Raw genomic sequence first — 26,867 nt, 5'->3', positions numbered from 1 at the left:
AATTTTGTTTCCATTCATGTGGAGTATCTGCCATATAAGTCTCTGTGAATTATCTGTTACTATAAAAATGATGACATATTAGAATGATTTTGCTAAACCTTGCAGCTGGACAAATGTTCAAATTAATCAACACCTGCTGGCCAATCAGAAAGGGGGATTTCACAGCGATGTGGTTTAAAACAAATTAAATTACACAAAGACGCACTGTATTGTGAATCAAATGAAAAACTTAAAAGTGTGACATAAATTAGAGAAACAGTACATTACATTTTATTTGCAAAAGTAAAAAAGTACTACAGGTCCACTGTTCTTAATAGGTGCTTCTACCTTAAACCTACACTTTAAGGGACATCAATTTTCAATAAACAATGCAAAACTTAAAAAAAGCTTTTGCTTTGACTCATCCCCATGAATAATTAGTACAGGCAATTATATTAAATATCTAGACAAGCCGGGCGGCACGGTGGTGTAGTGGTTAGCGCTGTCGCCTCACAGCAAGAAGGTCCGGGTTCGAGCCCCGGGGCCGGCGAGGGCCTTTCTGTGTGGAGTTTGCATGTTCTCTCCGTGTCCGCGTGGGTTTCCTCCAGGTGCTCCGGTTTCCCCCACAGTCCAAAGACATGCAGGTTAGGTTAACTGGTGACTCTAAATTGACCGTAGGTGTGAATGTGAGTGTGAATGGTTGTCTGTGTCTATGTGTCAGCCCTGTGATGACCTGGCGACTTGTCCAGGGTGTACCCCGCCTTTCGCCCGTAGTCAGCTGGGATAGGCTCCAGCTTGCCTGCGACCCTGTAGAAGGATAAAGCGGCTAGAGATAATGAGATGAGATCTAGACAAGCCCACTTCACTTTTAAAACGGAGAATGAAGAATCTGGTGTCTGGTAATCTTTAGCACACAGCAGTTACCTGACCAGTTGGAATATGCGTTTGAGGTAGGACTGGATCTCCTCCACAGCCTGCTTTAGAAGCCTTCTATTGGAGCCCACGCCAACATACGTCATCCTGTACACAGTGACCAGTGTCTCCACCAGCCAGCCCAGAGGATGCAGACGAGTATCACACGCCTGGTCAGAGTTAACACCATGTAATAATAATAATAATAATAATAAGTTAAATTTATATAGCGCCTTTCTCTAAACCCAAGGTCGCTTTACAATTATAGGAAAAAAAAAATTCCACCAAATAGAGGTCAGGATGTCATTCCAATGATGTAGCAGCCACAGTCCCACCACAAGGCACGCGAAAACAAGTCCCACACCGGCAGCACAGCCACGACACCACCGGGCAACATCACTCAGAACACCACGCCATGGATCCACAACAGAGGTGGACAGTAGAGGTCTGCGCGGGACAGAATTTTCAGTCCCGCTCCCGCCCGTCCAGCATTGTGCAGTCCCGCTCCCGCCCGCTCCCGCAAAGAATTATGATTTTCAGTCCCGCTCCCGCCTGCCATATTTTGTCCCGCTCCTGCCCGCAAATCCCACATGATGCAGACGTTCGCGTTATTTCTCACGAAAGTTCTTGTCATTGGCTTGGGGAATTAAACATGCTGAGCTTAGCTGAGCTCTCCACTGACCGATCCTTCACCTAGCGCACGTAGCAAGAGTGCGCGTTGCCAGGCGGCATGCGCAGCTGAGGCTTTACAGAGATACCCATTGTGAGCTTCACTAGAGGAGCTCTGCTCTTCTGCCATGATCGGAGATCTCAAACACGGAAGAGCGGAAAGGAATCGGAAACGTACGCGAGATTAGACCACATCCGCAAATTTAGGCATCTTAAAATGTTTTTATTAATGCCAAATAAAATATCCAGCACAAATTATATATGATAGACATAAATTAATAATTTATAAATTTTATTTTAAACACGTTTTTAGTTAGCGGGACTGCAGCGTATCACCTCTCCCGCCCGCGCCCGCATTGTGCACTCCCCCTCCCGCCCGCGCCCGCAATGAGCTTTCACAATTTGTCCCGCGCCGCACTGCTTTGCGTCGGGTCCCGCGGGACTCCCGCGGGAGTGCAGGGCTCTAGTGGACAGTAACAAAGTACATTTACTTGAGTACTGTACTTAAGTACACTTTGAGTATCTGTACTTTACTCGAGTATTCATTTTGTTGGAAACTTATGACTTTAACTTCACTACATTTGAAAGACAAATATCGTACTTTTCACTCCACTACATTTCCATCAAGGCCCTCGTTACTATGAAGCAGCTTTGAAAGTGGATGTTTTTTTTTCTTTTCTTTTCTAAAACGTGATTGGTTTTTCACAGGTGACACTGAGTCAGCCTATCAGTAATCACTAGGGTCACGTCACGTCCATAGACTGTATAAAATCAAAGTTCAGTGATTTCTCAGCAGCGTTATTTAACACAATCAGCTGATGGCAGAATGGAAGGAGGCGGTTCTTCTGGGGAATGCACGCACTCATGGCTTTACCTAGAGCCCATGTTTCAGTTTTCTGAAAGGATTAAAGTTTCGTTTCGTTTTAAACGTTTGCCAAAAATGAACCACATCATGGCCTACAAAAACTCGCCATCCAACCTACAGAAGTATATTGAGGTATATAAACATTTTATTCCAAGAGAAAGCTTGCAATGAAGTTGTCTGTGCTTTTAGAGCTAGCGATAACGTTGCAATAGCTATGCAGTCTGGTTAGTCAAATGACTTTCTATAGATTTGCCCGCCAAGTTGCCATCGCCTTGTCCACGGCTAACGTTAACACATAGCTAGTTAACTTGGACACTGTTAGTTAGCATGTAAAAACAGAGTTGCGCTAACATGAATAACGTTAACTTATCTGAAGTCCTTTCAGAAATATTTTAGCATAATCTTGCCAAATAAACAAAATGTAGAAATCTTTCTTTTCTAGTAGCGTTAGCTCCCCAATATGATGTTGAGTCTGAAAAGAGTTTGCTAGCATGTCAGGTGGCGTTTCACTGACTAGCTAGTTTAACGTTAAACCACTATGATGGCACAGCATGCGTTCATTTTGTGAATTCACATTTCTGTCTGGTAACGGCATTAGGTTTTGTAAGCGTTGTGGCAATAATACAACAATGCGTTGACAGAAAATGTACTTTTAATACTTAAGTATTTTTAAAAGCAAGTACTTCAGTACTTTAACTTAAGACTGAACAACTTTCACTTGTATCGGAGTAACATTTGACCAGCGGGATCTGTACTTTGACTTAAGTAATGAAGTTATGTCCCAAACCGCCTGCACAGCTGCCGCGACACCACCGAGCAGCATTGCTCGAAACATCACGCCAAGCACGAAAGCACTACTGCACAGAGCGCTGGATAACCACGATGTTAAAATGAGCAACGAGCTTACTGCAGTCCATAGCTAGGAGCACAGGCATCACCTACAGCGAACCAAGGCCTGGAGGGAATCGATGCCTAAAACTGGGCCCGGAGCTACACCACAACCGGCGGACAAAAACACTCAAACAAAAACGAAACACCAAACTACACAAACACAAAAATAAATAAATAAAGAAGAGAAAATAAAATAAAGCGCTCCGGTGAGAAGCGGCAGCCAGAATGCGCACGACGTACTCTCAACCGGAAACGGAAAAAAAAAGTGAGTGTAGAAGTCATGGATAAATATAACTAATTCAATAGCCTAAGAAATCCCAAAGAAATTTGGGAGATGTTTATAATGTGAATTATGTGCAGGTCCATTTATTTCCTCACTGTAACCAGTGCAATGCATTAAGATAAAATAACATGGCTGCTTTTAAAACTGTACTATGAACACACTTGCATTTCCTTTTATGAAGAAAACGTTCACCTCGCAATGAAGTTAATGTACTTTAAATAAACATGCCTCAGTTTCTTTATTAAACAATCTACAATCAGACACTGAAGCTGTGGTTTTGTAAAAGGACTGGTCTAACCTTAATGATGTAGCGGCGGATGATGTCATAGGCTTCAGCGGTAACAGGACCGACATGCTGAGGGATCACCTCCAGAATCTTACACTGGGAGCGACTCAAAGTCGTTGGACTGCAGGTAAAACAAACACACACGCATACAGATACACACCACCTGTATGAATACTTCAGTACAGCTATATGACAACCAAGTGTATGCTTATATATTCTTAAGAACAAAATAGTCATTATAAAATGGTCTTACTCATGTAATCTAACCTAACAGGGTGTGTGTGTGTGTGTGTGTGTACCTGTCTCTTTGCTCTCTGCGGCTAGATGTCAGTATGACTGCTATGTTCTCCCAGGCTCTCTCTTTCTCTCCCACTCCTGGGGTTTCACAACCCAAATGGCTCCAGCACTCCTCAAACACAACCGTCCATTTCTGCTCAGCAGGGACTGCATAACGACCGACCTCACTACACACACACACACACACACACACGTTAGAGAAAACAGACCCACAGTGAATGTTGCCCAGACAGGGTTTATCTCATCTCATTATCTCTAGCCGCTTTATCCTTCTACAGGGTCGCAGGCAAGCTGGAGCCTATCCCAGCTGACTACGGGCAAAAGGCGGGGTACACCCTGGACAAGTCGCCAGGTCATCACAGGGCTGACGCATATGGCCCTTTTCCACTACCCTTTTTCAGCTCACTTCAGCTCACTTCAGCCCGACACGGCTCGCGTTTTGACTACCTCAGAGCAGCACGACTCAGCTCGCTTCAGCCCTACTCAGCACCCAAAACTCGCACGGTTTTGGAGTAGGGCTGAAGCGAGCCAAACCGAGCCGAGTGGGGCTAGGGGCGTGAGGAGACACTCTCCTGTGCACTGATTGGTGAGGAGGAGTGTCCTCACATGCCCACACACGCCCCGCGAGCACGCTGGGATCTGTAAACACCGTAAACCCGGAAGAAGAATAATTACGAATTACGAGAATTTCTGAAGCCTTATGCGCCTCGCCTCATCTATACGCTCTTGCCAGTATCTGTTGGCGTTGTCGGTGACAACAAGCCACAGCACCAAGACCAGCAACACTAACGACTCCATGTCCTCCATGTTTATTGTTTACTATCCGGGTCGTGAGACTACCGCTTAAAAGGTCACTGATGTCACTGTTTGCGCCGCCTAACGACATCACGTGACGTCCACCCACTTTCGCTAACTCCACCCAATGTGTCCACCCACTTCCAGCCAGCACGGTTCAGCGCGGTTGTAGTCGAAATGCAACTCCAACAGCCCCACTCAGCTCGACTCGGCCCAACTCAGCACGGCACGGCTCAGCCCAACTCAGCCGCGTTGGTAGTGGAAAAGCGGCAATAGACAGAGACAACCATTCACGCTCACATTCACACCTACGGTCAATTTAGAGTCACCAGTTAACCTAACCTGCATGTCTTTGGACTGTGGGGGAAACCGGAGCACCCGGAGGAAACTCACGCAGACACGGGGAGAACATGCAAACTCCGCACAGAAAGGCCCTCGCCGGCCACGGGGCTCGAACCCAGGACCTTCTTGCTGTGAGGCGACAGCGCTAACCACTACACCACCGTGCCGCCCAGACAGGGTTATATACAGAGTTAATAAGGCGTTCATTCTGAAGCTATGCACATTAGACCCCAGAATTGTCTTTGGATTAAGTGTTGTTCGGACAGTAATAAGAGCATTTTCTCTGCTCCCCTCCCTACAAGTCATATTTTACAGGGACATCTTTCGAAGCTTTATGTACACTGTCAACCTTTATCACAATTGTGAGGCTTCTAGTTTCATTCATGGTGGCACGGTGGTGTAGTGGTTAGCACTGTTGCCTCACAGCAAGAAGGTTCTGGGTTTGAGCCCAGCGGCTGACGGGGGCCTTTCTGTGTGGAGTTTGCATGTTCTCTCCGTGTCTGTGTGGGTTTCCTCCGGGTGCTCCGGTTTCCCCCACAGTCCAAGGACGTGCAGTTAGGTTAACACGGCTCAGCCATGGCCTGAGGTTGGGCTGAAGTGCTCAACCCACAACTGCTCCCTGGGTGCTGTAGCATAGCTGCCCACTGCTCTGGGTATGTGTGTGCTCAGTGCTCACTGCTTCAGACGGGTTACATTTCACTGTGTACTTGAGTGTACGTGGGACAAATAAAAGCTTCTTGGCTTCAATTATTGGATTCTCTATATATAATTATATAATATATGCATATTATCATAGGATTTTTTGAGGCTTGCTTCAAGGCGACACTGTACTGCACATTTTCCCTAGAGGTTTAACTGCTTTGTCAGTTTATATTTTTATCCCAGCTTTGGGCTTTAAAGCTTCTTGTGCTTGGGCTTGTAAACAATCTTAAATAAATAAATAATCAATAAAACATGGCAAGTTCAAAGTCATCATCCCCACACAGGTCATTTCAGGTAAGCACAGAAAAGCAAGTTTAATGTATGGATAATTAATAGATAATTTCCCTGCATATCTATTGATGTAGCTTTTGAATACAACCCTTTAAACTCTTCTTAATTTCCCTCTAGTTACTAATTCATTTAAAGCAGGACTGAACATCATGCTTTAATATGACTAAATATGGTCAAATGTTACTCCGATACAAGTGAAAGTTGTCCAGTCAATTTTTTTTGCTTAAGTACTTTAGTGCTTGCTTTTAAAAATACTTAAGTATTAAAATTTATTACTTATTATTAATTTATTACTTATTTATTAAAAATTAATTATTTAATATTTAATATGACTAAATATGGTCAAATGTTACTCCGATACAAGTGAAAGTTGTCCAGTCAATTTTTTTTGCTTAAGTACTTTAGTGCTTGCTTTTAAAAATACTTAAGTATTAAAATTTATTACTTATTATTAATTTATTACTTATTTATTAAAAATTAATTATTTAATATTTAATATGACTAAATATGGTCAAATGTTACTCCGATACAAGTGAAAGTTGTCCAGTCAATTTTTTTTGCTTAAGTACTTTAGTGCTTGCTTTTAAAAATACTTAAGTATTAAAAGTACATTTTCTGCCAACGCATCGTTGTATTATTGCCACAACGCTTACAAAACCTAATGCCGTTACCAAAGACAGAAATGTGAATCCACAAAATGAACGCATGCTGTGCATCATGGTGGTTTAACGTTAAACTAGCTAGTCAGTGAAACTCCACCTGACATGCTAGCAAACTCTTTTCAAACTCGAAATCATATTGGGTAGCTAATGCTACTAGAAAAGAAAGATTTCTACATTCTGTTTATTTGGCAAGGTTATGCTAAAACACATTTCTGAAAGGACTTCAGATAAGTTAACGTTATTCATGTTAGCGTAACTCCATTTTTACATGCTAACTAACAGTGTCCACGTTAACTAGCTATGTGTAACTGTTAGCCGTGGTCAAGGCGACGGCAACTTGGCGGGCAAATCCATAGAAAGTCATTTGACTAACCAGACTGCATAGCTATTGCAATGTTATCGCTAGTTCTAAAAGCACAGGCAACTTCATTGCAAGCTTTCTCTTGGAATAAAACGTTTATGTACTTCAACGTGCTTCCGCAGGTCGGACGGCGAGTTTTTGTAGGCTGTGATGTGGTTCGTTTTTGGCAAACATTTTAAACGAAATGTATCTTTAATCCTTTCAGAAAACTGAAACATGGGCTCTAGGTAAAGCCATGAGTGCGTGCGTTCCCCAGAAGAACCGCCTCCTTCTATTCTGCCATCAGCTGATTGTGTTAAATAACGCTGCTGAGAAATGACTGAACTTGATTTTATCCAGTCTATGGACGTGACATGACCCTAGTGATTACTGATAGGCTGCCTCAGTGTCACCTGCGAAAAAACCAATCACGTTTTAGAAAAGAAAAGAAAAAAAAACATCCACTTTCAAAGCTGCTTTATAGTAACTAGTAACGAGGACCTTGATAGAAATGTAGTGGAGTGAAAAGTATGACAGATACTCACAGTGTACTTAAGTACAGTCTACCTCTGCTAAATATTAAAGGCCAACGTATTTAAATAACCATTTATTTGAAGAAGTACCACAGAGTGGTTAAGATAAAAGATAAAAAGTGTTAGCTGCATACTTACAAGGTCTGCTTCTCCGCCTTCTCAGTCTCAAACAGGCAGAGCTTTGTAAAGGTGCCAGCCACTTTCAGTTCAGATCCCCACTCACCCACAAAGATCCCATCAAAAGAGTCGCCGTTAGGTATGGACAGGACACCCTGCATCCAATCACATTACAGCAGATGAATCACACAAATCAGAAATGTATGGAGCACTTGCATGTGACGTCACATCCGATCCAGATTGTAAACAGACGCCACCTTGTCGGTCAAACGCCATATTTCTGCCTTCTACTTCTGCTTCTACCTTTTCTTCTGGAAAACCCTACTATATACAATTCTACTACAACGTCAACTCCACTGAAAATCAATAAAACATAAGACGAGTGGAATCCTGTGTCCGAGTCCTTCCCTTTCAAGTGTGGGAAACCCATGATGCTCACATACACTTGACAGTAGGCTGCCACGGGACCCTGACAGGCGTGCAAAATGGATTGCTGCTATCAGGTATACTATATATACAGTAATAGTGATAGACTACTGATACTTGATCTAACTGATAATATAAAATATTCAACCATAATAGTGGATATGGCGGCGCATGACGGGGATGCTGCGGCTACAAGCTCTCCCTACCTGTGCATGTTTTTTATGTTTTTTGTGTGTATTTTTGCGTGTTGTTCGTCTGTACCGGACTTCAATATCCACTACAACCGTATGGACTTACCGGACATTGGTTTCCAGCAGAAAATGACGGTTTGTAGCGATTTCCATCGCATGCACAACATTCCGGACGAGATAGCGAGACCAGCGGGGTCTCAATACTTAAGTGACTTACCCGTCCAATGAGGATTGTTATTTTCTTGTTTACAAGATGCCACGTCTGAGGGCGGCTGAGAGCAATTCCAGCATTATGGACGTGACACTTGAACTCAAAATGGCAACAAATGACCCAGTGCATGTTTTATTGTCTCCCAGTATTTAAACAGGTGTTGCATATTTTAAGGCTGTACCATACTGGAGAAGTGATAGAACAAGAACAATTCCCATAGTACATCTAGGGCATGCCAGAAAACGCCAATAAAAGATGCGTTATGGACGTGACAGAAAAAGTATCACTTTTCTTGGGTGACTGTACATTTTTATCAAACTCTGTGAAAGTGTAAACCTAATGTCGAAATGGAGATATCCATTTGATAGAGGGGTCCAAGGTGAATATTAAAAAATCTTTGTTTAAAATATTTTGTATTTCATGCAGAGTTTCGGAAGGAAAAGTCAGCGTTATGGATGTGACGAAATTCCGTTATGGATGTGACGCGTCTGAAATAGACATGGCATATGTTTAGAAAATCAGCAATTTAACCACCATAACCCTTTGAAAAACTCTAAATATCAGCTAAAACTATCAAAGTTCTTAAATAATATTTAGGATGGCTATTGTTTTGCTGTTTTGTGGATTTTAGCATACATTTCTGTGGCTTGTGGCAATAATATAGAATTGTACATCATCAAAGTTGATTTTAGCTTGGGTTTTACATTATAAGAAAGAAAGACTGACAGTGACACATTAGGTTGGTTACAAATTGGTTCAACTTATTCACATCTGTAAAATACAGGCCTAGGTGATATCTCTGGGAGTGGTTTTGATGTATTACATGTTGCTTTATTTTTGCATGGTGAGGTTGACATTTACATGGAATTGCCCCTGACAAATCCTGAATTTCTGTAAAGATAACTGTCCAGAGATTTATAAGCACGCAGTGCTTCACCACTGAACAGCGAGGGAAAGTTAATGAGGTAATTATACACATCTGGGTATTCCGCTGGCGGTTCAATATCCACTGACACGGTCGTGAAAACTCCGTCCGGTAAGCCATAAGGGTCACTAATCTGTAGATCGTTTATTTTAGACATATATCTAGTTATCTGTTCATTAGAAAAATGAGCCGTGTAGTCCGTCGATTGAAATTGATCCATTTTGTACACGAGTGCAGCAGTATTCAGCTGTGTTTTTTACCGACAAGATGACGGCTGTTTACATTCCGGTCACGTGACTGCAAGAGGTCTATAGTATTGCGCAATTCTTCAGAACTACTTTGTGATATTCTGCTAAATCAGTTGTACCTTGCCGTTCAACATCCAGTCTTCTGAAAACTCTCCCTCGAAGGAAGTGTCATCATCACAGAGCAGAAACCCAGTCCCCTGGTGACAAATAACAGTTACGTTTCATTCAACCGTCGAACCAGTGTTAAATGTCACGGCGAATGCTTAGCACTCACCATCATTTTGTTATTACTAAACTCTCCTTCGTAATATAGGCCAAACTGGGTGACCACAACCCCAGCCCCCTGCCTTTGGTCCTCCAGCCACATGCCCATGTATTTTTCTCCTCTGAAAGGGGAGGGGGAATTAAAGTTTAATAAAAAAATAAATAAAATCTCAGCACAAAAGCATGCAACAGTCCTTTTCATGTCACATATTAAAAGTGATTAAAAGGTATAGTCAGTTTGCGTGAACTGAGCTAAAGCTGGCTGTTGAACTCAAAATTAAAAATCCTGAGATACAGATTCTCTGCAGTGTTCCCTCCAAAACAAACATATGCTTATGCTTGAATGCTTTAAAAGAAAACATGACTGACATTCCATTAAAGGACCCATGGCATGGTGGTTTGTTGATGCTTTAAACGGGCTCGTGGAGGTTTCCGGATGTTATATCCGCAGCCTTTCTCGAAATGAACCCTCGGCACATAGATATAGCCTCCTGGGAGAAAGCCCCATTTCAGCGCTTTTCCCAGTGCGTCGTTTTGCTAATGAGAAGCATGGAGGCGGGGAAGGGTAGAGGGTGGGGGCGGGCCATGGGGGAGGGGCTTGACCAAGCTGCGGGCATGCTACCTGTGTTACAGTCAATTTCCAGACTAAACTCAGTTTAACAGAGCATGCTGTATGCTTTTTGGTTTTGTAGCGCAGAGTACCTGGCTAACTGCAGGAAGCGGTTAGCTGCACAGCTAATGTAGCCATTGCAAGGCTAACGCACCGATTTTAAAACACGGAAAAACGACTTAAAGGGATAGTTTGGGATTTTTGACATGAATCTGTACGGCATCCCCATCAATAGTGTCGTGCAAACACACTGACTTACCCCTGACAGCATCCTGTGAGTCCAGTTCTTGTCCAGTTTTGGTCCAGACGAAAGTAGTCCGGCAAGTTTGTTGGGGTCACGAAAGTAAAACGTTTTTCGTCTCAAAACAGTATGTGTTCAAAAGAGTGATATATTTGCATCACAAAACCGTTGCCAAATAAAAAGTCAGACCTCGAAATCGCTTGGCACTATTTTCTCTCCCTTCTTATCACTGCGCGCTGCCGCCAGGTGACAGCGAAACGCAGACCCACTAAGCTGGTGGGAGACCAAGGCTGCACTCTATCCACGGCTTACACACGTGATGGCACGGAGGATGTGTATAGTGGCAGCATCTGTCCCCCCAGAGAGGATCTTTTCAAAAGCAGGACAGATTATAACTGAGAGGAGAAATAGAATCAGAATTAACTAGTTAATTGCAGCAATTAAAGGAATAGGTAGGAAAAGGAAGGCGCAAAGACACCGCGCAGCGCCTGAAAACGGGTTTTCAGGCGCTGCGCACCCGTTTTCAGGTGCTGTGCGGTGTCTTTGTGCCTGCAGCGGTGCTTTGCCTGTGCTGTGGCTGAAAATAGTTCCAGATATAAATTGGTCTAGTAAATCCCTTCGTGTTCATTTGCATCGATGTGTACTCGATGTGAATGTACAGGTCATGAGAAATAATTATAAAAAATCTTCCGAAAGAGCCGGCTCCTTATAGTAAAAAGAGCCAAAAGAGCCGAAATTCCCATCACTAAAACAATGAATGAAACAGCCGTGGCTGTCACCTGGCGGCAGCGTGCAGTGATAAGAAGGGAGAGAAAATAGTGCCAAGCGATTTCGAGGTCTGACTTTTTATTTGACAACGGTTTTGTGATGCAAATATATCACTCTTTTGAACACATACTGTTTTGAGACGAAAAACGTTTTACTTTCGTGACCCCAACAAACTTGCCGGACTACTTTCGTCTGGACCAAAACTGGACAAGAACTGGACTCACAGGATGCTGTCAGGGGTAAGTCAGTGTGTTTGCACGACACTATTGATGGGGATGCCATACAGATTCATGTCAAAAATCCCAAACTATCCCTTTAACAGTTATACACTTACTTGTTCGCTGTTTGTGGCTGATGCGGCAGGGATGCTTGGTACGGACCCAGGCTTCAGTGACAGTTGATGTGCAAAACCTGCCCTGTACTGTCCCAAGTTGTGGAAACATTCATCAGGAAAATGCTTCCGACAAACATACACCGTCTTAGGTAGACTCGACGGCGTATTATTGGAGTAAATAAAATTAAGCCACTGCGTCTTCAGGGGCTCTCCCGTCGGCAGTAAAAACAGACTCTTTTCTGTGTTGTCACATCCATGTACAGCGCAATTTCCATGTTTCGCTCGCTTAGGTGGTGCCATGTTGTTGTGTCCTCTATGGTCTCCTCACTACAAAATTGAAGTGACGTATCTATGGTGGCAACTTTTGAGCTGGGCGGGCAATCCATACAGCGGGTGGGAATCCAGAGGGGGGGCGTGGGGATCATCTCCATTGCTGACGTAGTAAAGGGAAGAGCCTATCAACGCGCCATTTTGACACGCCATTCTCAAATGTTGACAAAGGGTGGGCATAGTTTGGTTTACACATTATGACATTTCTAGCCACTGGGGTGACTTAAGAAGGTCAGAGGAACTCATTTTAACGTTAAAAAACATCAGAAAGTGAAAATTTCATGCCATGGGACCTTTAAAGAAGCCTCTTTGTCCAAGCTCATGTTATGTTGGCAGTCTACATCATGAGGGTTTTAACAAAATCAAAAGAGGAAAATCACAAAACCATGTAAGAGTCACAAACTGTGTGATGTTGTCAAGTACGCCATAGCCGGTTTTCTTGTCATGGACCCACTGGCCAACAAACACACTGCTGGACGAAGAGGCCAGCCTGCCACTGCTCATCATTCCATGGCCATGACGCAGGTTCTCCTGAAATGAGCCCTCATACACCTCACCGGTAGCATACCTGAGCACAGGAAGCACACAGGGTCAGCAACACAGGACAGAAACAGACTAGCAGCACAGGCTACAGAACTCAAAATAATAGTCATATTACCAATATGTCCCAAATCCGTGCATTTTGCCCTCCTTCCAGTGGCCCTTGTAACGATCATACCTGTTGAAAGACTTGTTGGGCATCATACAGTCTCCAAACCTAGAAACAGAAAATATATGACAATGGAGAATGATGGAACATCCATTTTCAAAATTTTGCGTATTATTTATCTACAGACCCATCTTCCAGGCCATTTTTAAATGTCCCATAGTAAACTCTGCCATCAGGCCACTTCAAGGTGCCGCTGTTGGAAGAGAAATGAAACAGTGCTTACTAATAGCAGAAGACGGTCGTTTAGTGGACGGCTCCAATTTGTATGTTTTTCTTGCGCGATATAATGGCTTGCTAAACAAGTAATGGATTGCTCTGACAAGCGCAATATTTTTTGTTATTTGAAAATTTTTTTTTAAAAATTATCAAAAATAATCATAGGAGGCTTATTTTTGCAATTCAACTCCAGAAATATAAAATGAACTGAAGATACATTGAGACAAATAATTCCAGTATGTTCTAATGAGACTGTTGCATGGACTCACCTGCCATGAGGCTTGCCTGAGAGCCAGCGGCCGGTGTATGTCGCATCTTTGAGTCTGCCCTCTTTAGTAAATGTATAAGTGGCAGTGCGTGAAATAGGAGGCTCTGCCCTCTGACTGCCACTCAAACTGAAAGGCTGTCCGTCTTGGTCCACTCCGAGCACGTTTTCCACAGCCTGGTTAATGGCCCTCAGCCACTTCCCCTGAACAGAGAGAGAGAGAGAGACAGTGCAATACAAAATATTAATTTAGCAAATTCTATATTATTAATATAATAATATTTAAATTTTTTTAACCAAAGAATGATTTGATCTTGCTTATAAAATGACTAAAAGCTTTTTGGATAAAAGACTGTGTGACTGAGATCAAAAATTAATCAAATACTGAATAGCCTGAATATTTGTGGATTATAATAAACAGGATAGAAATGGTCATAATACTGAGAGACTTGTACCTTCTCCAGAGGTGAAGATGCCAACAAAGTTAAGTTTTCTTCAGGCGTCGTTAGCTTCAGTCCCAACCTGACAATGTTATTGTAGGAAAACTCATCGTACACATTACTCCAGATTGATCAAACTGCTGTCTTGGAGGACCACAGAACAGCCCAGGGACTCTGGTCTTACAGGTCAGATTCAGGTTATCAGCTTAATTATCAGCAAAGTTAAATGTGCAGTGCTGTGATCCTTCAAGAACTAAATACAAGAACCTTACAATACTCATACGCTGGCTCTATTCACACTGAAAAATATCCAAATTATCCAAAAATATAGGAATCATATATATGTAAACTAAGATGTTAATCTGAAGACTTTAACAGACGTTTATTATTCTTTAATTTACCCATATTTATCTTACGGTATTCTGGCATGGGGTAGTACCTGTAAATCCAACCTCACTAGGATTTCAACAATACAAAATAAGTGTATTAGAAACATTTTCTTTGCCAGTGCAAGGGAACATGCTGCTCCTTTCTATAATATCCTTGGAATCTTAACTTTTGAGACTATTTTCGCATTGAATACATCTGTACTGGTGTATAAAATTGAAAATAATACCTTACTAGTTCGTAAAACATTTAGAAATCTGCTCAAGATGGCTAACGAACAACATTCTTACAACACCAGATTTTCAGCTAAGGGGAATATACCACCTACCAAGACAAATTATGGTAAATTTTCCTTTCAATTTGCCGCCTCCGAACTCTGGGAAGGAACTCCCACGAGAATCAACAAGAGTGCTCTGAGAGCACAATATCCCCCGCTGGCAACTATGCCATAACTCTGGCAAAATGTGACTGAAGTGAACGAAATTGCAATATGCGTATTACCGACATATAACAAAAAATCCTGACAAGTTTCATGAAATTCCTCCAAAAATTGAGAGGAGTTGATTTCAGAAGGCGAGTACCCTTTCCAGGATGGATGGACAAACGGACATCGCAATGACATAATCCCCCTTCGGGCCTTTCGGCCAGCGGGGGATAAAAACTTAGGATCACTTCCATTATTTAAATCAGCCTTAAAATCATCTCATCTCATTATCTCTAGCCGCTTTATCCTGTTCTATAGGGTCGTAGGCAAGCTGGAGCCTATCCCAGCTGACTACGGGCGAAAGGCGGGGTACACCCTGGACAAGTCGCCAGGTCATCACAGGGCTGACACATAGACACAGACAACCATTCACACTCACATTCACACCTACGGTCAATTTAGAGTCACCAGTTAACCTAACCTGCATGTCTTTGGACTGTGGGGGAAGCCGGAGCACCCGGAGGAAACCCACGCGGACACGGGGAGAACATGCAAACTCCACGCAGAAAGGCCCTCGCCGGCCACGGGGCTCGAACCCGGACCTTCTTGCTGTGAGGCGACAGCGCTAACCACTACACCACGGTGCCGCCCCGCCTTAAAATCATATCTTATTTAAATCAACAACAAGAAGACAGAGTCATCTATATGCCCCGCCCTATATACCAACTTTCAAGATATTATTTGTCACAGTTTTCAAGTTCTGCTGCAGGAAACCAACCCGACCTCTTTACACCGACCTCAGCAGCTCATGGCATAAACCCACCGGACCTTTGGTCCAGGTGAGCTAAAAATTACAATTTCTCACATTTCTTAGTATCAAAAGGCACATATACATTACTTAATCAACACATATACCGACTTTCAAGACCGTACCACTCATAGTTTTCAAGTTCTGCTCCGGAAACAAAACCTAACCCAAAGACTAGCCTGAGAGACCAGGTCTGAAACTGTTTCCATGGAAACATGAAAAATTTAAATTTCTCAAACTTCTTAGTATGAAAAGGCACATATACATCACATTGTTAACATGTATACCAAGTTTCAAATCCGTATCATGAATAGTTTTGGATATATGCTCCGGAAATGAACATTGCTCTTAGAAACTACGTCAAAATCTATGTATGTAAAAAAATTGAAAAATACTTTTTCTCATCTCATTATCTGTCGCCGCTTTATCCTGTTCTACAGGGTCGCAGGCAAGCTGGAGCCTATCCCAGCTGACTACGGGCGAAAGGCGGGGTACACCCGTCAGTAGTTTTAAAGATATGGCCCGGAAACGAAAACGTGACCGGACAGCCAGCCACAATGTATATTTGTATAGTTCTCTTATTCTAACCAAAAAAAAAAAAGATTGCAATATGACATGGGTGGCTGTTGACACGAAAGTTTATATTATTTCAACAACCACACACACACCTTATATCAATAACTGTAGTAACTATTGTTTGCAAATTCTTTTTCTATTATACATCATAGAAAAACTAAGCCTTTTAGTATATTTTCTCTCTTATATTATACACTGTGTGTGAATAAAATTTTCATTCATTAATACCTCATACAGTATGAATGCCATGTGTATGGGCATTATTATCAACAGTTTATCTGAATAGTCCAACCCAGTGAACTCTCGGTTTTTCATATGTTTATTCACCCTAATGCTTATTATTCAGCAACGACAGTAAAGGTAGATACAGTAGTTATGAACATGAGCAATGCAAGTCTGTGATTTAAGTGGTGAACGCCCACATATGACCTGGTACTAGTGCAAATATGAACAAACATTTGGAAGCGTTGGAAATGAAGCTATTATTGTAGTGGTTAAAGATGAGTGAATGAGTAACTTACAATCCAATATTCTCGTCGGAGATGGGTTCCACCCAGAGCGTGGCCAGCATATAGACATGGTAAGAGGAAAACTGAGAAAAAGACAAACACCATTGATATATACACGGTTCACAAAAATTCATTCAGAGAATTTCAGTCATGTCTCCTGTCTCTGACGCTTTGGAAAACAATACTCAAACCCAAAATATCTGATTGAGTACCATGAGTTTTTGAGTTACAAATAGTAGGAGAATAGCAAATCGAAAATATAATTTCAATACAATGCAGAGGAAATAATAGAAGACACAAAGCAAAATGCATTTGAATTGTCTGAAAATCCAGGTTCAGAAACACTCAGTAAAATGACAAAGTGAAAAAAACTGGTTAACCAGTCAAAAGGAACCGGGACTTAAGCATGAAAATGACAGACTGCCTAATCCTGCTTTACACACACCAACTAGAAGAGGAACAGAAATGATGAAGTGATAAACAAAAGACTTCATTTAGGAGAGCAAAAAGTAATCTTCATGGGCAGAATTATGTTTCCACAATGGACCAGTAAAAAGAAAAATGCAGACTAGCTTGCAAACACAAACTCAAACTGGAATGAGTCACCCATCAATCAGGATTAAGGTCTGAGAAAAACAAATAAGTTGGGAAGATTAAGTGCCTCCAGTGTGTACATAATGATCAAGGACATTCGGTATGGCTAGAGACGAGAGCAGACCTTGACTTCTGACAGTTTTGGAATGGTATAAATTCTGGGCAATTACAACCCCGATTCCAAAAAAGTTGGGACAAAGTACAAATTGTAAATAAAAACGGAATGCAATGATGTGGAAGTTTCAAAATTCCATATTTTATTCAGAATAGAACATAGATGACATATGAAATGTTTAAACTGAGAAAATGTATCATTTAAAGAGAAAAATTAGGTGATTTTAAATTTCATGACAACAACACATCTCAAAAAAGTTGGGACAAGGCCATGTTTACCACTGTGAGACATCCCCTTTTCTCTTTACAACAGTCTGTAAACGTCTGGGGACTGAGGAAACAAGTTGCTCAAGTTTAGGGATAGGAATGTTAACCCATTCTTGTCTAATGTAGGATTCTAGTTGCTCAACTGTCTTAGGTCTTTTTTGTCGTATCTTCCGTTTTATGATGCGCCAAATGTTTTCTACGGGTGAAAGATCTGGACTGCAGGCTGGCCAGTTCAGTACCCGGACCCTTCTTCTACGCAGCCATGATGCTGTAATTGATGCAGTATGTGGTTTGGCATTGTCATGTTGGAAAATGCAAGGTCTTCCCTGAAAGAGACGTCGCCTGGATGGGAGCATATGTTGCTCTAGAACCTGGATATACCTTTCAGCATTGATGGTGTCTTTCCAGATGTGTAAGCTGCCCATGCCACACGCACTAATGCAACCCCATACCATCAGAGATGCAGGTTTCTGAACTGAGCGCTGATAACAACTTGGGTCGTCCTTCTCCTCTTCAGTCCGAATGACACGGCGTCCCTGATTTCCATAAAGAACTTCAAATTTTGATTCGTCTGACCACAGAACAGTTTTCCACTTTGCCACAGTCCATTTTAAATGAGCCTTGGCCCAGAGAAGACGTCTGCGCTTTTGGATCATGTTTAGATACGACTTCTTCTTTGAATTATAGAGTTTTAGCTGCCAACGGCGGATGGCACGGTGAATTGTGTTCATAGATAATGTTCTCTGGAAATATTCCTGAGCCCATTTTGTGATTTCCAATACAGAAGCATGCCTGTATGTGATGCAGTGCCGTCTAAGGGCCCGAAGATCACGGGCACCCAGTATGGTTTTCCGGCCTTGACCCTTACGCACAGAGATTCTTCCAGATTCTCTGAATCTTTTGATGATATTGTGCACTGTAGATGATGATATGTTCAAACTCTTTGCAATTTTACACTGTCAAACTCCTTTCTGATATTGCTCCACTATTTGTCGGCGCAGAATTAGGGGGATTGGTGATCCTCTTCCCATCTTTACTTCTGAGAGCCGCTGCCACTCCAAGATGCTCTTTTTATACCCAGTCATGTTAATGACCTATTGCCAATTGACCTAATGAGTTGCAATTTGGTCCTCCAGCTGTTCCTTTTTTGTACCTTTAACTTTTCCAGCCTCTTATTGCCCCGTCCCAACTTTTTTGAGATGTGTTGCTGTCATGAAATTTCAAATGAGTCAATATTTGGCATGAAATTTCAAAATGTCTCACTTTCGACATTTGATATGTTGTCTATGTTCTATTGTGAATACAATATCAGTTTTTGAGATTTGTAAATTATTGCATTCCGTTTTTATTTACAATTTGTACTTTGTCCTAACTTTTTTGGACTCAGGGTTGTATAAACCTTTTATAAAATACAGTGCAAAAGTCTAAGACAGGCTTTTTATCCAAATTTAGTCTTGACTAGTTTATGCATAATACATTCGTATTTAATTAGAAAACTATTAGATTTCCAAACGTAGTATTTTTTGTTCATTCATTCTCTGTTTCTTTCTTGCTTGCTTATTTGTTAGTTACAGTTCTATACTGTTAAGTAACGTAAGCCTGAAACTACCTACCAGCCAATTTGAAGTCATCTATGTGTTAAAGAATTTCCAATTTAGATGTACCTAAGACTTTGCACTGTATTGTCCTTTAATATATATGGTATATCTCTTGGTACAGCAAAGCCAATCATTTATTTTTGCGATACTTTGAAGACATTTGGTTTTGAGATCAAAAGATGAATTTCAGCTTTCATTTCCTGACATTATTTACACCTAGATGTGTTAAACATGGCACCTTGGGTGGCACAGCACCCAATTTTTGTGAGCAAAAGTATAGGAACAGATAGTCTTAAAATAAATTGAAGTAAATAGTACTTAATATTTGGTTGCGTATCCTTTTCGTGCCATAACTCCATCATGCCTGCGACCCACTGACATCACCAAACTGTTGCATTATTCTTCTGTGATGCTTTTCCTGGCTTGTACCACAGTATCCTTCGGGTTTTTTTTTTTGGTGTTGGGTTCTCCTTTCAGTCTCCTCTTCAGTCAGGAGATTGACTTGGCCAGTCTAAAACCTTCCACTGTTTCCCTTGAAGTCCTCTGTTGTGCTGGCAGTGTGTTTTGGGTCCCTGTCTTGCTGCAGGGTGAAGTTTTTCCCAAATAGACTGATTGCATTTCAGTGTAAATTGGCAGACAGAATGTTTCTGCAGTCTCCTGAATTCATTCTGCTGCTACCATCATGAGTTACATCATCAATAAAGATTCAGGAACCTGTTCCAGAAGCAGCCATGCAAGCCCAAGCCAAGACACTCAGTGCGTTTACATGCACATAGAGAAAATCGAATTTCTGCCGTTGCTCGACTGAAATCGAAGCTCTAAATGGCATGTAAACACCTTAGCTAGGCTGAAATTTAACCGAACTTGATTTCTCGCAATCGAGCTACACGACCTAGATTACGTGATTGTAGCCGAGCTACTTAGTGCATGTAAACCCTATCGAGCTACGGAGTCGAGCCGCTTACTTCAGCACTGCACCTTCTGGAAGTGACGAGTGACGAGACCAAAAGCGGGAAAAACAACAGCCTCGGTCGGCATGACAACGAATCATGACAACGGCATGAATCTTTTCTTTTTGTGGCATTGTTTGCACTGTTGAAATTTAGCTCACTTACTGTATCACCAAATACATCTGTACAGCTGTTGCATAGCTGTGAATTGTGTACATAAACAAGTCATTGTATTTGTGTGTGTGTGTGTGTGTGTGTGTGTGTGTGTGTGTGTGTGTGTGTGTGTGTGTATGTCCAACATCTGAAGAATGTCAATAAAAACAATTGAACTTTTTGTGTGTTTATTAAGACATAAGTTAAATTGTAAGCAAAAAAAAATATTTTTTTGTAAGCAAAAAATGGACTTTAGAAAAATATTATTGTGCAAAATAAGTTGTCTTACAAAACAGTGGTCTGCGCTGGACAGTTTGTAGCCATACAGTCTGTTAGAGCAAGCCTAACAGCTTGAACACGGAACTGCCAGTGTTGCCAGATTGGGGGTTTTAAGTGCATTTTAGCGGATTTGAACATGTTTTGGGCTGGAATACGTCAGCAGTATCTGGCAACACTATAGCTCTTCTTCATGACGACAACCGGAAGTGTACCAACACGATGGGGCGTGTAGCGCCACGTGTGGCTCGGGTGCACAATGCACCTTGCACAATAGCCCGATTTCACTTGTGCATGTAGGATTGGATTTCTCTGGCACCCCTGCTGGGACCCTTTGCTCGATTACCGACAGTAGCTCGATTTGGATGTGCATGTAAACGTACTGAGTACCTCCACTGTGCTTGACCAATGAGCTTGTGTGTTTTGGATCACGAGCAGATCCTTTCTTTCTCCACACTTTCCATCACTTTGGTAGAAGTTAATTTGGGTTACAGAACTTTTTTTGGCTCATCTCTGTATTTCTTTGTGTGTTAGAATCTGGCTTTCTGATTCTTACTGCTGATGGGAGATTTTCGTCTTGTGGTACAGCCTCCCTCTATAGTTCTGCTCTTGAGGTCTTCTTCAAATGGTGGATTGTGATATGTGAAGGGGTGACGCCCTGCCCTGTGGAAATTGTTGGTGATCACTGTGAACAATCACTGACTGCTGTTTATGGGTTTTTCTTTACAGCTCTCGCAGTGTTTCCGTCATCAGCTGCTATTGTTTTCCTTGTTCCTGTTCAGTGTCTGGTTGTTAGTACACCAGTGGTTTCTTTCATTTTCAAGACAGTCCAAATTGCTGCAGTGGTTATATCCAATGCTTGTGCAATGGCTCTGATCAATTTTCACTCTTTTCACCCACAGACAGCTCTCTGGTCTTCATGTTGGTTTATTTGTTAAAAAAAATGTATTCTTCAGATGTAAAACCCAGGGATCAATCCAACAGTAAAAATCCATCCATCCATTATCTGTAGCTGCTTATCCTGTTCTACAGGGTTGCAGGCAAGCTGGAGCCTATCCCAGCTGACTATGGGCGAGAGGTAGGGTACACCCTAGACAAGTCGCCAGGTTATGGCAGCAAGAGTAAGCATTCAGAGCTATTAACTGATCAATTATTAATTGTTGATCAGTTTAACAGGGCACATCTAGGCAACAAGAAATACCTGTCAGGAGCGTGTTCCAATATTTTGGATCACTTGAAAAATGGGTGGGACTTTTAAGCAAAAGGTGCCATGTTCTAAATTGTTTAACACATCTAGATGTAAATGTCACGACATAAAAGTTGAAATTCTGATCTACTGTCTCATATTCATCTTTTCATCTTCAACCCAAGTGTTTTCAGTGTGTAGCAAAAACAAACAAACAAACAAACAAACAAACAAACAAACAAACAAAAAAATAGGCCTTCTGTTCCAATACTTTCAGAGGACACTGAATGTATAGTTATTTATTAACTAACAACAGGTCAGTTTACTGTATAGCAAATGAGAAATTTTCATTTAAAGATGTTTTTATTACATTGCTCAGCCTGAAAAAGCAGAAATACAGAACATGCAGTTTGAATTTTCACAGGCAAGCTAAGTTTTAACTACAACATTCGCATGGGGAAAAAAAAAAGCAACATTACTTGCTTAATAATACATCAAGGATGTTTAAATCACTTAGGTGGGGTTTACATTAGACCGTATCAGCGGATCATCAGATTAACGTTTTTAAAACGATTAGTGTGCACACAGCAACGCCAATACACGATTCGCGTGCACACAGCAACGCCAATACACGGATACGCTCGGCTCCGCAGGCATCCTGCGCTCCAGATCACTCCGCCCTGAACAGCGAGTGCCCTCTGGAGGGTGCGCAGTCCGGCCTTGCGCAGCTCACAGAGTGCGCGAGTGGAGCGCACGAGCAGTGATTCGGGACTGAGCCGCTGTGTGTGTGATCCCAGCGCATATCACTTACCACTTGCAAGTGGAAGGATGGCAAGCCTAAAGACAATCATAACTACACAATGGGCAGTATTTGCATCAGTATTTGCAGTATTTTCATACTTTTATACTCTTTAATGAAAGGTGATACAAGGCGGAAGTCCGCGCCGTTTTTCAGCAGTCGCGTCACATGACCAACGCCAGCGAATCAGGAAGGTGGATGTCACAGTGACGTTGTCCAATGACGACGCCAGCTAGAGCTCAGCACAGCATATCCACGTATTCTCAATGTTTACACAGCACCGGACCAGACACGATCTGGATTGAATACGTGGACCCTGGCGGATTCCCGTTTCCCGGCGTTTCCAGACGTTTTAATGTAAACGGACAGTGCATCCGCGAAGAAAACGAGACAGATACGGTCTAATGTAAACTTGGCCTGAAAAGTATGCATTCAGGAACGAAGGTTTGAGCCAAGTCCATCAATACAAACGATTCTGCTGATTGCCAAATTAAAACATACTTACAAACTTCTTAGTTGGAATGGCACCCTGAATAAAAAAGACAATCGTGATGTGAAATTAACTTGAATTCAAACATAGGAAGGACCACAGATGAAAAACCTTGACCGAAGCAACAGCACATATACTGACCTGTGCATGAACAAGGGCATCATTGAAGAGGATGAACCAGTTGACTGAGAATCTCCCAGCGTTCTGCAAAGTTAAGCCCTTATTGCTGCTCTCACACACCAGCCGCCGAGATGGCTTCCGCAGATACTCCTTTAAAGAAGGTGAGAAAACACACACACACACACACACAGTGAGAGACAAGAGACCTACAGGATGTGGTTGCACTCAAAATATCAGGCAAGCAGCTGAGGTCAAACAAATTAAAATGTACAGTTGATTGCAAAAGTTATCAAGCCCATAGGGTTTGAGGCGGCACGGTGGTGTAGTGGTTAGCGCTGTCGCCCCACAATAAGAAGGTTCTGGGTTCGAGCCTAGTGGCCGACGGGGGCCTTTGTGTGTGGAGTTTGCATGTTCTCCCCGTGTCTGTGTGGGTTTCCTCCGGGTGCTCTGGTTTCCCCCACAGTCCAAAGACATGCAGGTTAGGTTAACTGGTGACTCTAAATTGACCGTAGGTGTGAATGTGAGTGTGAATGGTTGTTTGTCTCTATGTATCAGCCCTGTGATGACCTGGCGACTTGTCCAGCCTCTTGTCCCCCGCCTCTCACCCATAGTCAGCTGGGATAGGCTCCAGCTTACCCGCGACCCTGCACAGGATAAGCGGTTACGGATAATGGATGGATGGATGAACCCCATAGGACAAAATGAAGACCACAAAGACATATAATTTATACCAACAATGCACTTGATGTTAGTTGGGTTTTAAAGACCTTAAGACAGGAGTCGAAATATTTGCATCATGTTTGCATTTCATTTGTTTACCCGCACTTTGCCTTTATAACTGCTTCCATATCTCTGTTTGTTGTTACATTCTTCCTGACTAATTTTGGATTACTGTCTTGCTGCAGGATACACCTACAGTACATTTTTTATTTTTTTAATCTTCTGGTAGTTCAATTTATTTATTAAAAAAAAAAAGATTTCATACTGAAACCACTGAAGAGATGCAAAGTTTTGCACTCAATTGTATACAAACTCTCTCTTAGGCCCTGTCCACATGGCAACGGATTCAGGTGAATCCGATACAATTGTTTATCGTTTCGGCCTGGCGTCCACACGGCACCAGTGTTTTGGGTGCCCCAAAACGCAATCTTTTGAGAACGGGTTCCAGAGTGGAAAGATCTGGCAACGTTGCCGTTGTGAAGTCGTCTGGATGAGTAGAATGGATTTGTTTACGATGACGTCACAACCACATGACTGTGAGTGCTTCACGCCGGGTAGAACTGTAACGAACTCGATGCGAGTTGTCAACAAATCCTATAACTTGGTTCATGAAACCCGCTTACAAAATATTTTCACTGTGAATATTTATTGTGTAATGGTGCAAAGTGAGAGAGAGAGAGAGAGAGAGAGAGAGAGAGAGAGAGAGAATAGCCCTTAGGGCAGAGTCAATCCCGCCAGCAAAAATAGGGAAAAAAAGGAGCGATCTCACCTCTTCAGATGTTGGTTTAAGTCCTACAATACATTCCTCAAAAAGGGCGTAGAAGAACAAATTAATCCATCAACGTGTAGCATTCAATTTATTCCGGACCATTGAAGACGCCGCCTTCCGCGTAGAATCATACGTCATCCTCGCCGCCATATCGGATGGGTCAAAGCGGAGAATAAAGATGCCTCATTCATGTGCTGCGTTTAACTGTACCAACAGGTTTACCGTCCAAACGAGATCACATGGGATTACCTTTCACAGGTGAGACTGGAAAAATACTTTTCATTGTATTTGGTCATTATAATGTAATTTTACGAACAGATTTTTCTGACTTTGTGGCTAATATGAAGTCTCGCGCATAACAGTTTATGCGCATGCGTCCTTACTTCTTCTATTGTTCTGGTGTCTCCGAAGGGACCGTCTTACAGCGCCCCTAGAGGTGTGGCATGTGTATTGCATCATTTTCAGCAAGCGTTGCGTTGCCATATGGACCTGATATTTTACTGATCGTTGCCCATGTGGACGCGATATTTTTTTAAATAACATCTCGTTGCCGTTGTCGTGTGGATGTAGCCTTATTTGTCTATTTGAGTATAGATCAAATCCGGAATAGTTTTTAAACTGACCGTGCTCTTTCCTGAACAGCTCTTCCAGAAACTGTATGTGCTCTCTGCCTCTTTCTTCTGTTTGCTTAGATGATGAGCCAAGACCTCATACTGCAAGCAGCCATCTTGAATCATTTGATATTCAACAGAGCTCTGAAAAAAAAAAGACTTTAGTACATGAGCCACTATAACAGCTTTAGGAGCGTCTAGTCAAGTTATTTTAGCACTGACCACATCAAAGCAAGTGGACAGCTTCAGGAGCAGACTGCTGTATTCATGCAGGTGCTGCAGTGGTATGTAAAACAGGTTTACTAGCAAATCACTCAGCGAGACGCACTTCTCCTTGAGGGCCAACAGTTTTTGGATCGGCTCCAGCTTTTTCCCGAAACATTCCCTTAAAGGGGAAACAAAACAGTTAATTCGGGTATTCCTAGAGTAATTAATAAAGAGGTAAGAGAACATGAAACATACTGCGAGGGTTTCACCAGTGATTGGAATCCTCCCATGACAAGGAAGTTTCCTACAGGACTGCTATACCTGTGAATTGTGGTTGAGGCAACATACACAATTTAAAATAAATCATCAAAACCATTCAAAATAATTATTGAAGATAAAATGATACCACAGTGCGGCTGAATCCTCAAATTTGATTGGTCAGAAGGTGTGCATTTTCATATAACAGCACAGATCAGAAAGTATTACTAGCTGTAACATGAATGATTAATGTGCTTGTTCCAATATGTTATTGTTTCTATAGTAACTATTTTTTTTAATTTTTTATTTTAACAGCTTTAATGGGCAACTTAAATACACAAAAATTACATTAAATACAAAACAAAACAAAACAAAAAAACAATAAAGTTTAACCCAAACGGGCTGGCGCGAACGGGAAACAAGTCCCATGCTAGGCGCCATCCTTGGTATTAAAAATAAATATAAAAATACATAAAAATCTAAAAAAAAAAAATTTACACATTTACCCTGTGGCAAGAACAAGTTGGCACAAGGGTCCAAGTGCAGGGCCAATCAGGGTCGAACACAGTCTCTAATGAGTTAAACATTAACGCCTTAACATAATGAAAAAAAGAAGTAAGACTTGAGAAAGCAGGAGAAGGCGCGGCTTTACGAACAAAATTCCAAAGTCTAACAATGCGAGTAAAATAAGAATCTTGGTATGTGGTTGTTTTACATGATGGAGCTTTAAGATTCAAGGAATTGCTAGCTCTTGTCCGCCTGTGAGACACAAAATTTACAAAATTACTAACATCAAGATCTATATGTTTATATAAACATTTGTAAAAAAAACCCAATGTCTTTCAGTTCACGATCTAGAACAAGTGGCAAAAGATCTAACGCCACGAGTATATTTTTGTATGACATCTC

General features: G+C 41.9%; 1 protein-coding gene across 2 annotated transcripts in view; it reads right to left on the bottom strand.

Moving 5' to 3' along the window:
* Nucleotides 1-26,867, bottom strand: part of als2a (alsin Rho guanine nucleotide exchange factor ALS2 a) — a 101,267-nt gene that overhangs the window by 19,332 nt on the left and 55,068 nt on the right. The window contains exons 11-27 of one of the 2 annotated variants that reach the window (XM_060930152.1): nucleotides 25,956-26,021; nucleotides 25,716-25,878; nucleotides 25,506-25,637; nucleotides 23,415-23,543; nucleotides 23,289-23,312; nucleotides 16,859-16,929; nucleotides 14,158-14,224; nucleotides 13,707-13,906; nucleotides 13,349-13,414; nucleotides 13,171-13,269; nucleotides 12,916-13,080; nucleotides 10,240-10,351; nucleotides 10,085-10,162; nucleotides 7,986-8,119; nucleotides 4,185-4,349; nucleotides 3,898-4,006; nucleotides 904-1,061 (exon numbers count right to left, since the gene is read on the bottom strand). In XM_060930152.1, the coding sequence (XP_060786135.1) occupies nucleotides 904-1,061; nucleotides 3,898-4,006; nucleotides 4,185-4,349; nucleotides 7,986-8,119; nucleotides 10,085-10,162; nucleotides 10,240-10,351; nucleotides 12,916-13,080; nucleotides 13,171-13,269; nucleotides 13,349-13,414; nucleotides 13,707-13,906; nucleotides 14,158-14,224; nucleotides 16,859-16,929; nucleotides 23,289-23,312; nucleotides 23,415-23,543; nucleotides 25,506-25,637; nucleotides 25,716-25,878; nucleotides 25,956-26,021 (1,938 nt within the window). The remainder of the gene's footprint in view (nucleotides 1-903; nucleotides 1,062-3,897; nucleotides 4,007-4,184; nucleotides 4,350-7,985; nucleotides 8,120-10,084; nucleotides 10,163-10,239; nucleotides 10,352-12,915; nucleotides 13,081-13,170; nucleotides 13,270-13,348; nucleotides 13,415-13,706; nucleotides 13,907-14,157; nucleotides 14,225-16,858; nucleotides 16,930-23,288; nucleotides 23,313-23,414; nucleotides 23,544-25,505; nucleotides 25,638-25,715; nucleotides 25,879-25,955; nucleotides 26,022-26,867) is intronic. The other variant, XM_060930153.1, reaches the window with a different exon arrangement.

This window comes from Neoarius graeffei, chromosome 9 (assembly GCF_027579695.1).
Source record: "Neoarius graeffei isolate fNeoGra1 chromosome 9, fNeoGra1.pri, whole genome shotgun sequence".
Taxonomy (NCBI): Eukaryota; Metazoa; Chordata; class Actinopteri; order Siluriformes; family Ariidae; genus Neoarius; species Neoarius graeffei.
The sequence above is the reverse complement of the archived record's forward strand: the minus strand, read 5'-3'. Positions and strand labels throughout refer to the sequence as shown.